Source organism: Pelodiscus sinensis, chromosome 4 (assembly GCF_049634645.1).
Source record: "Pelodiscus sinensis isolate JC-2024 chromosome 4, ASM4963464v1, whole genome shotgun sequence".
Classification (NCBI taxonomy): domain Eukaryota; kingdom Metazoa; phylum Chordata; order Testudines; family Trionychidae; genus Pelodiscus; species Pelodiscus sinensis.
This window is the reverse complement of record NC_134714.1, coordinates 133033160-133043652: the sequence shown is the minus strand read 5'-3', so window position 1 is coordinate 133043652 and position 10493 is coordinate 133033160. Positions and strand designations below refer to the sequence as shown.

Sequence of the window (10493 nt, the reverse complement as noted above, 5' to 3'; positions counted from 1 at the left end):
GCCTTTTTTCTACCTGCGGCAGTAAGTGATGCAATTTGTATGAGTTGCAGAGTCTAAGGGTGAGGGATATTTCATTCTGCTCTTGTCACGTCAAGCTGGGTCCTGTGTAGAGCTGACCCAGAGAGGGTGTTTGGGGCGACCAACACCTTTCAGCTGAAAACTTAACATTTCAACTCAGAAACACAACACACGGGGTTACGCCAGCTACCACATCCCACCCTTCTCTGCCCTGGGCCAGGCTCCCAGGCTGGAACCCATCCCTCTGATGCATGATGGTCTGTTCTCCTGCCATACTGCCTTGGGACATCACTAGAGTTCTTACCATACTGTGACTGAGGAATTTGCTGTTGTGATAGGATAGAATTTCATGGAAATCTAATTGAAATGAAAATCCAACTTCGGCCTTAAAAAAATTCTTAAATAGAAAAAATGTACAGCCGGCCTGTGTGCCAGGATTGTAAACCAAAGAACAAAAAGGCCTGTCTCCAGATGTGATCAGCCTGACTTCCAGTTTGTCGGGAACGAGGACTGGTACTCAGGCTGTGCACGATGGTGGAGATTTGAGGTAACGTGAGCCTTTTCCTCCCATCGGTGATGGGGTGGAACTAGCTCGAAGCCCCCTACTGGATATCTATGGCCTTGCCACACTCTTCCCGATAGGAAAGAGTGAAGAGGTCCTCCAGAGAAGCTTGAGATGCTGCTTCTTATGCCACAAATAAAGGCCTAATATGGTGGTGTGAAGAGGCTGCTGAACCAGGACTTGGCAATTCCTCTCTGGAGCTCACACCAGTTAGCCCCAGGGATGGACTTGGAAGGCAGCGGTACCTAAGACAGCTCCGATTTCCTTCTGGTTTCAGCCTGAAGCCCAAGTCCCATGGCTGAGAACTTGACTTGCTGGGCTATAGCGATTTCTAGAACTCTGGACAGGGTATGGTGAGGACTTTATTTTAAAGCCCTGTCAGAGGCCAAGGACAGGGCATCTTCTGATGCTGATGAAAGATGCCTCCCATAGTGAATTCTAGTGGGAATGGTGCAAGTTCACAAGATAAAATTTAAAAAGAAAATGTTAAAAATTACTTAGAAAAGTTAGACGTCCTCAAGTCGCCAGGGCCTGATGAAATGCATCCTAAAATACTCAAGAAACTGATAGAGGAGGTATCTGAGCCGTTAGCTATTATGTTTGAAAAGTCATGGAAGACGGGACAGATTCCAGAAGTCTGGAAAAGGGCAACTATAGTGCCCATCTATAAAAAAGGAACAACCCAGGAAAAGACAGGCCAGTGAGTTTAACTTCTGTGCCAGGGAAAGATAATGGAGTAAGGAATTCCTCTCGAAATAGCTGGGATATAATAAGGTGATAGGTGACTGTGAGCACGGATTTGTACAGAACAAATATCAAACCAAGCTGACAGCTTTCTTCAATTGACTCACAAAGGGAGAAATGGTGGACCTGGTATACCTAGTCTTTAGTAAAGCATTTCACATAGTCTCAGATGACCTTCTTATCAGTAAACAACGGCAATGCAACCTGGATGGGGCTACTATAAGGCGGGTGCATAACTGGCTGGATAACCCTTCTCAGAGAGTAGTTACTAACTGTTCACAGTCATGCTGGAAGGGCATAACAAGTGGGGTTCTACAGGGGTTTGTTTTGGGACCAGTTCTGTTCGATATCCTCCACAACCATTTAGATATTGGTATACAGAGTGCGCTCATTACATTTGCAGATGATTCCAAGCTGGGAGAGGTTGCTTAGGTTCTTTGGAGGATGACAGGTCAGTAAATCTATTGTCAGCACTGGGCAAATTAGTTGGAACAATAGGGATATGTCTTCACTAGCCCCCTAGTTCGAACTAGGGAGGCTAATGTAGGCATTTGAAGCTGCAAATGAAGCCCAGGATTTAAATATCCTGGGCTTCATTTGCATCTTCCCGGGTGCCACCGTTTTTAAATGTCCCTTAGTCCGAATTACGTGCCCGCGGCTACACATGGCACGGAGTAGGTAGTTTGAATTAGGATCTCTAATTTGAACTAATGGTACACCTCGTTCCATTTTTTATTTGTCTGCCCTCCCTGATGCATTGGATTCCTTTATATGTGGCTCTTTGTCTGCTCTTGCCCATGGTTTGTCCTCTCCTCTCCTCTCTTTGGGTATGTCTACACTACCCCCCAGTTCGAACTAGGGGGGTAATGTAGTCATTCAGAGTTGCAAATGAAGCCCGGGATTTGAATTTCCCAGGCTTCATTTGCATGATGCCGGCCAGCGCCATTTTTAAATGCCGGCTGGTTAGGACCCCGTGCCGCGCGGCTACATGCAGCACAGACTAGCTAGTTCGGATTAGGCTTCCTATTCCAAACTAGCTGTACACCTCGGGGTGCCTAATCCGAAGTAGCTAGTCCGTGCCGCGTATAGCCGCGCGGCACGGGGTCCGAACTAGCCGGCATTTAAAAATGGTGCCGGCCGGCATCATGCAAATGAAGCCTGGGAAATTCAAATCCTGGGCTTCATTTACAACTCCAAATGACTACATTACCCCCCTAGTTCGAACTAGGGGGGTAGTGTAGACATACCCTCAATGGCTGTGTCTAGACAGGCACATTTTTCCGCAAAATCATCTGATTTTGAGGAAAAACTTGCCAGATGTCTACACTGGCTGCTTGAATTTCCGCAAGAACACTGACGATCTCATGTAAGATCATCTGTGTTCTTGCGGAAATACTGTGTTGCTTCTGTTCGGGCAAAAGCCCTTTTGTGCAACTCATTTGCGCAAGAGGGCCAGTGTAAACAGCACAGTACTGTTTTGTGCAAAATAGCCCCAATGGCTAAAATGGCGGTCGGGGCTTTTTTGTGCAAAACTGCGTCTAGATTGGCCACGGACGCTTTTCCGCAAAAAGTGCTTTTCCGGAAAAGCGTCCTGCCGATCTAGATGCGATTTTCCGAAAATGCTTTTAACGGAAAAGTTTTCCGTTTAAAGCATTTCCAGAAAATCATGCCAATGTAGACGTAGCCAATATGTTTGATGCTGTATACTCTGCCAGAGCATCTGAAAGTAGAAATAGATTTACATGTTAAGGGTTGCCATTGTGTTTGTAGTTCTACAGTAGCTATTGTAACATAACAGAGAGGGAAAATGTCGTGATGTGCTCTTGTGAAATTTGGTTTGCTACGTTTGTTATGTGTGAGAGGACACAATGTGTGGGAGAGAAGGGTGAAGAACATCACCGGACCAGAGATGCTAATGGGAGGATCCAACTGTGGAGAAAGCAGCGTCGCAGATGAGTGCATGTCAATCTGCGCTATTTAGATATTCCAGGACACCGAGGGACAGGGCGAGCATTTAACAACTGGGACAAGATATTTGTGATTTCAATCAGCTTAGCCTGGCAGCACAAAAAAGAGAAGAAGCAAGGGAAACAGCAGGTGACTACAACTTCCCTCAGAAAAATAGCATGACAGTGCAAAACTTCCTGACCCCAGTGATGGAAAACTGCTATGGAAAGAAGGTGCTTTGCCATAATTTTGGGTTACATCCTGCCAAAGACTGGAGCATCAGCCCGCACCGATAGAACCCCCCCCCCCCCCCCCGGTTCGTATGGAACCTGGTTGCTCCTCGACATGGACTGGTGGGACAGTGTGTGTTTGTCTGTCTATGCCTGCATATGATAACTGCTTTGCCATTGTATTCTCAATAAACCCCCTATAACACAGTCCACCATGTGTGGGTGCTCCCTGTGGCTGAGAGATGTGCGGTAAGTTCTTTGCCTGACCGTTCGGTAGCTCCCCGGCTCAGGAGTCTGCCCTGTCTGGTCATCACAAGGACCTGAGGCCACGATCTCAGTAGCTCTGTCCGCAGTGCTATGAGTTCTTGTATTCAGCTTGTGGCCAGACTTCAGCCACTGGACCTGGGCCTCCCCCAGCTCTAGAATTCAGCTTACACGTGGAGCTGTCCGCAGTGCTGCTTTTCTCCCCATTAGTTTATAGAGGTGCCTGGGTCGAGCTCCTGTGACAGGCTGACAGGCTGTAGCCCAGGAGTACCTTTTAGACTGGTCTGCTGGGCCCTGATTCGCTGATGCCTCCATCCTGGAGGACCTCTCTTCTAGTCTTCTCACTAGGATGGGGTGTGGCAATGTGTCTGGCCAACTGTACAGGATGTCAGGGCCTAGTCCACCCCATAACCAACCCTAGAGCCCCCAAAGATCCCATGTACTTCCTAGAAGCAAAACACAATTGATTTGTAGAAGAACGGCTACTTTTCAAATACCTAACTTGGTTTCTGGTATTTCTACCCCAGCTCATAATCTCAAGAAGTTGGTTTTACCTGTGAAAGCTCATGATAATTTAAAGAGAGATGTGTTACTCTTTAAGAAGCCACAGGACTATATCATTTTAAATATAGTCAAGTTTGTGAGGTACTCACGGTTGCTACGTTGATGAGGGTCATAGAAAAATCCATCAACATTTTTCACCCTTTAATAAGACAGATTGGTCTAGCTACTTGCTCTCAGAGATGGGTAAGGGGGCAGCAAGAATTTAAGAGCCACATTTTTATACCTGCCAATTAGCACTCTGAATTAGTGACTGCTTTTGGAAACACTGCCTCTGGATAGTTTGACTGGAGTAGGGGTAACTGCATATTGTCGAGACTGGCAGATTTCCTTCGTTCAAACAATTCCTCCATAATTTAAGGAATATCTTCATGGACCATGGGAAGTGACAATAAAATTGCAAACCCACATTCTTCTTTGAACACATTTTACTGGTGATGCCGAGAAGGACAGGAGAGCCCAGGACTGAAGCAAACTCCTGGCACATCATATAGTTTCTGTAATTTTATCAAGATCCCCATGTCTGGTAATGGGGAGACTCCAATCCCTCAGCCCATGGGTGACAAGCAATTGAAAGGGCTTTGAAATGCAAAGCTGAACTCATCACTGACATAACTGTCCCACTGCCCTAGCACGGTGTGATGGAAATCATGTCTCTCCTCCTCGTGCCTGGACTCAAAGCAGGGCACAATTGGTACAAGAACTCCACAGAGCACAGAAAGGGATACAGAGTAGCAGGAAGCAGCGAAAACTCCCTTTGGTTCACTCACAGAAATCACACACTTTATCCTTGCAACTGCCCGATGAAATCAACACGGCTGGAAAGAAGAGGGAGCTAGATTTGATGCCCCTCTTCTTTCTCAATGCAGTCAGCTTCCAGTTTTCAAAGCACATCACCTAGATTGTTATGTGCACACTAAGGCAATATTTGAAAGAAGACCTGACCTCAATGGGGACCTGCAGCCCATGTTGTAGTGCAGACACATGTACAATAACAACATAATAACCAAGAATACCACCATGGGCTGTGTGAAATGACATCACTATGCACTGCAAACTCAATTGTCCTGTTTCCCCTGCCCATGGGTCAACCTGCTCTGTGATGAACAGATTCAAGACTGAGTTAGGAGTTTATTGATTACTTTCCTCAGGGCGTCCTTCACCTCCCTGTTCCTCAGGCTGTAGATGAGGGGGTTCATCATGGGGATCACCAGAGAGTAAAACAGTGAGGCTATTTTGTCGGTGTCCATGGAATAGCTGGAGGGGGGACGTAAGTACATGAAGATTTGGGGGCCATGAAACATAACCACTGCGCACAAGTGGGAAGCGCAGGTGGAGAAGGCTTTGCACCGGCCCTCGGCAGAGCGGATCCGCAGGATGGTGGAGAAGATGCAGACGTAGGACAGGAGGATGGCCACAGCACTGCTGACTATAATGTAGCATGTGGAAGCAAACATCACAATCTCTTTTGTGCGGGTGTCAGAGCAGGAGAGCGCCACCAGTGGGGGGGTGTCACAGTAGAAATGCCTGATGATGTTGGAGCGGCAGAATGACAGCCGGAATGTAAAATATGTCAGTATTAGTGAATCCGCCAATCCCACAGCGCACACCCCAGCCACCAGCAAGTTACAACGCTGTCTGGACATGGTAACTGTATAATGCAGCGGGTTACAGATGGCCACATAACGGTCATACGCCATCACAGCCAGCAAGAGACACTCAATATCTACACAAAAAAGAAAGAGATACAATTGCACAGCACAGGCAGTGCGAGAAATAGTTTTCTCCTCAGCTAAGAAAATTTGCAGCATTTTAGGGGCAATCACTGTGGAACAGCAGAGATCACAGAAAGACAGACTCCTGAGGAAAAAGTACATGGGGGTGTTTAGTCTGGAGTCAACTGTGATTAAGAAGATCATCCCTCCATTTCCCGCCAGGGAGATCACATAAATCAGTAGGAACACTCCAAAGAGAGGGGCTTGCAACTCGGGACGGTCTGTCAATCCTGAGAGAATGAACTCAGTAGCTTCCGAGTGATTTCCCTCTTCCATCTTCTCTGAGCAAAGATCCAGCAGCTACAGGGTTGTGTGCAGGTGGATGGCTCAGGGAACCTGTCCCTTTGCTGTAATGAAGTAAGTGATGAAAAGTGGAGGTCAGTTTCTCAACAGGTAGCAGTACTAGATGAGGAAAGGGCTTAGACCACCGGGCCATTAGTTTACAGCTGTTCATTCTATTTCTTTGGTCAGTTTCACATACTGCACACACAGACGGACACACAGGTTATTCATACTCCTCACACAAACACTCCTGTTCGCTATACTAAGCAGCAAACAACAACTTGTTACTTTGGTGTGGGTGAATCAGGGTGAAAATCATCTCCGTTTAATGAGATCATTGCTTAGCTCAAGAAGGGCTGAGAGTAAATGACCCTCAGTGGGTAAGAGGAGCTCGGTGGCTCGGCATATAGATTTGGGCTGTAACTTGTTCATTGTGATAATGAATCTCTTTGGCATCTGAGAACGGTATTTACATTACTCAGTATAAAACCCCTGAGACGTAAAGACAGGAAGGCACTGGCTTCTTTAACTAACGAATGGCCTATTTTTTCCAAGCAAATTTTTCATCCTTTAACTCAGTAGGCAGGAGCTGGGACTTCTCTAGGATACACTGTCTGTGTGGGTATGTGACTCTGATACAGGACAACAGCACGTACCTGCAAACAGCAGAGAGAGACGTGGCGGCATTTCTCCATCAATAGAAACTGACACTTTGGTGCAATTGGGAAGTTTTATACTGAGATCTCTGATCTATGGGACAAGATCCCTGGAGCTACTTGGAACACCTGAGCTCAGAGAGACAAAACAACAAATTAATGAGCTCAGTGAATCTCCGCCATGGGACTGATACCCTGGGGGTTCATTTGGCACCTTCTTTCCCCCCTGTCAGTAAATGATGCAATTTCTATCAGAGTTCCAGAGTCCAAGCCTGAGGGATATTTCATTGTCTGCTTGTCACTGCAAGGCGGGCCCTGTGTAGAGCTGACCCAGAAAGGGTGTGTTTGTGGAGACCCACATCTTTCAGCTGACAACTTAATATTTCAGCTCAGAAACAAAACACGCAGAGATGCCCCAGGTACCACATCCCACCCTACTCTGCCATGGGCCCGGCTCCCCAGCTGGACTCCATCCCTTCTGATGCATGATGGTCTGTCCTCCTGTGGAACTGCCCTGGGACATCACTAGGGTTCCTGTTCTTGCCAGACTATGGCTGTGGGATTTATTGTTGTGAAGGAAAACAATTCCATGGAAATTGAGTGAAAATTCAATTTCCTACTTAAAAAAATCTTGTAAAGAATAAATTTCCAAACAGCCTGAACAGCGGGTTTAGAAACAAAGGAACAGAAAAGACCCATCTCCAGATGTGGTCGGCCTGACTTCAGTTTGCCAGGGGCAAGTACTTGAGCAGGGGCTGTGCATGATTGTAGAGATTTGGGGGAGTGTGTCCTTTTACATGCCCCTGTTACAGCCTGGACTTGACTCATAGACTCATAGACTTTAAGGTCAGAAGGGACCATTATGATCATCTAGTCCGACCCCCTGCACAGTGCAGGACACAGAATCTCACCCACCCCTCCTAGAATAATCCTCTCACCTATATCTCAGATATTGAAGCCTTCAAATACTTTGAAGACCCCAAGATGCAGAGAATCCTCCAGCTGTGATCTGTGCCCCATGCTACAGAGGAAGGCGAAAAACCTCCAGGGTCTCTGCAAATCTACCCTGGAGGAAAATTTCTTTCCAACCCCAAATATGGCGATCAGCTAAACCCTGATCATGTGGGCAAGACTCACCAGCCAGACACCCAGAACCTTCTGCTGTAGGCTAGTGTCCTGGACACTTCTTCCCTGGGCCAAAGAGCAGATGTGGGGTCCTCCAAGGATGCTGAAGATGCTGCTTCTTTTTCAGCCAATCAGGGCCCAGGAAGCCTAAGTAAAGAAGCCACTGGACCACAGCCTGGCACTTCCTCTCTGGAGCTCAAGCCAGAGAGACCCAGGGATGGACTGGGAAGGTTCCGGTACCTTGGACAGCTCCGAGTGGGAGCTGGTTTCCAAACTCAGCTGATGCTCAAGTCTGGTGGCTGAAAACCAGCTGTGTTGAGCTACTGTGAATTGCAGAATCCTGGACAGGGTGCAGTGAGGACTTTATTTCAGATCCCGGAAAGAAAGCAAGGAGAGGGCATCTTCTGATGATGATGAAGGGATGTCTCACATAGTGAATGCTAGTGGGAATGGGGTTGGTGTAAAAGATAAAATAAAAAAGAACAAGTTAAAAATCACTAGAAAAGTTAGATGCCTGCAAGTCACCAGGGCCTGATTAAATGTGTCCTAGATGTGATAGAGGAGGTATCTGAGCTTTTAGCTGACATCTTTGAAAAATCATGTAAATCGGGAGAGATTCCAGAAGATCAAAAAAGGCCAAATCTAGTGCTCATCTGTAAAAAGGGAAAGAACAACCAAGAAAACTATAGACCAGTCAGTTTAAATTCTGTGCCAGGGAAAGATAATGGAGCAAGTAATTAAGGAATTAATCTGCAAACATCTGGAAGAAAATAAGGTGATAGGGAACAGCCAGCATGGATTTGTAAAAAACAAATCATGTCAAACCAATCTGATAGCTTTCCTTGATAGGAGAAGAACTGTTGTGACCAAGGGTGAGGTGCTGGATGTGGTATGAGAACAGAAGAACATAAGAACGGCCATAGCGGGTCAGACCAAAGGTCTATCCAGCCCAGTAACCTGTCTGCCGACAGCGGCCAATGCCAGGTGCCCCAGAGGGAGTGAATCCAACAGGTAATGATGAAGTGATCTGTCTCCTGCCATCCATCTCCATCCTCTGACAAACAGGCTAGGGACACCATGCCTTACCCATACTGGCTAATAGCCATTTATGGACCTACCCTCAATGAATTTATGTTCTCTTTTAAACCCTGTTATAGTCCTAGCCTTTACAACCTCCTCTGGCAAGGAGTTCCACAGATTGACTATGCGCTGTGTGAAGAAGAACTTCCTTTTATATGTTTTAAAGCTGCTGCCCATTAGTTTCATTTGGTGGCCAATAGTTCTTAAATTATGGGAATAGGTAAAAATGGTTCCTTATTCACTTTTTCCACACCACTCAGGATTTTATAGACCTCTATCATATCCCCCTTTAGTCTCCTCTTTTCCAAGATGAAAAGTCTGAGTCTCATAGACTCATAGACTTTAAGGTCAGAAGGGACCATTATGATCATCTAGTCCGACCCCCTGCACAGTGCAGGCCACAGAATCTCACCCACCCCTCCTAGAATAATCCTATCACCTATATCTCAGATATTGAAGCCTTCAAATACTTTGAAGACCCCAAGATGCAGAGAATCCTCCAGCTGTGATCTGTACCCCACGCTACAGAGGAAGGCAAAAAACCTCCAGGGCCTCTGCCAATCTACCCTGGAGGAAAATTCCTTCCCGACCCCAAATATGGCGATCAGCTAAACCCTGAGCATGTGGGCAAGACTCATCAGCCAGACACCCAGAACATTCTCTATAGTAACTCCTATCATCCCTCCAATCTCACACACACACAGAGTCTTTTTAATCTCTCTTTGTATGGGGTCCATTCAAAACCCCTAATCATTTTAGTTGCCATTCTCTGAACCTTTTCGAATGCCAAAAAATCTTTTTTAGTAAGGAGACTACATCTGTACACACTATTCAAGATGTGGGTGTACCATGGATTTACATAAGGGCAATAAGATATTCTCCGTCTTATTCTCTATCCATTTTTTAATGATTCCTAACATCCTGTTTGCTTTTTTGACTGCTGCTGCACACTGCATGGACGTCTTCAGAGAACTATCCACGATGACTCCAAGATCTCTTTCCTGATTAGTTGTAGCTAAATTAGCCCCTCTCATATTATATCTATAGTTGGCATTATTTTTTCCAATGTGAATTACTTTACATTTAACCACATTAAACTTCATTTGCCATTTTGTTGTCCAGTCACTTAGTTTGGTGAGATCTTTTTGAAGTTCTTCACAGTTTGCTTCAGTCTTAACCACCTTGAGCAGTTTAGTATCATCTGCAAACTTTGCCACCTCACTGTTTACCCCTTTCTCCAGATCATTTA

General features: G+C 46.1%; 1 protein-coding gene across 1 annotated transcript; it reads right to left on the bottom strand.

Moving 5' to 3' along the window:
* Nucleotides 1-5438: 5438 nt before the first annotated feature.
* On the bottom strand, nucleotides 5439-6377 carry LOC112545729 (olfactory receptor 8U9-like). Its single transcript, XM_025184472.2, has one exon. It carries the CDS (start codon nucleotides 6375-6377, stop codon nucleotides 5439-5441), a length of 939 nt encoding a protein of 312 aa, XP_025040257.1.
* Between the last annotated feature and the right edge of the window lie 4116 nt (nucleotides 6378-10493).

Bases quoted from the DNA above. Each gene is read 5' to 3' on its own strand.
- LOC112545729 (XM_025184472.2), bottom strand. From the start codon at position 6,377: ATGGAAGAGGGAAATCACTCGGAAGCTACTGAGTTCATTCTCTCAGGA.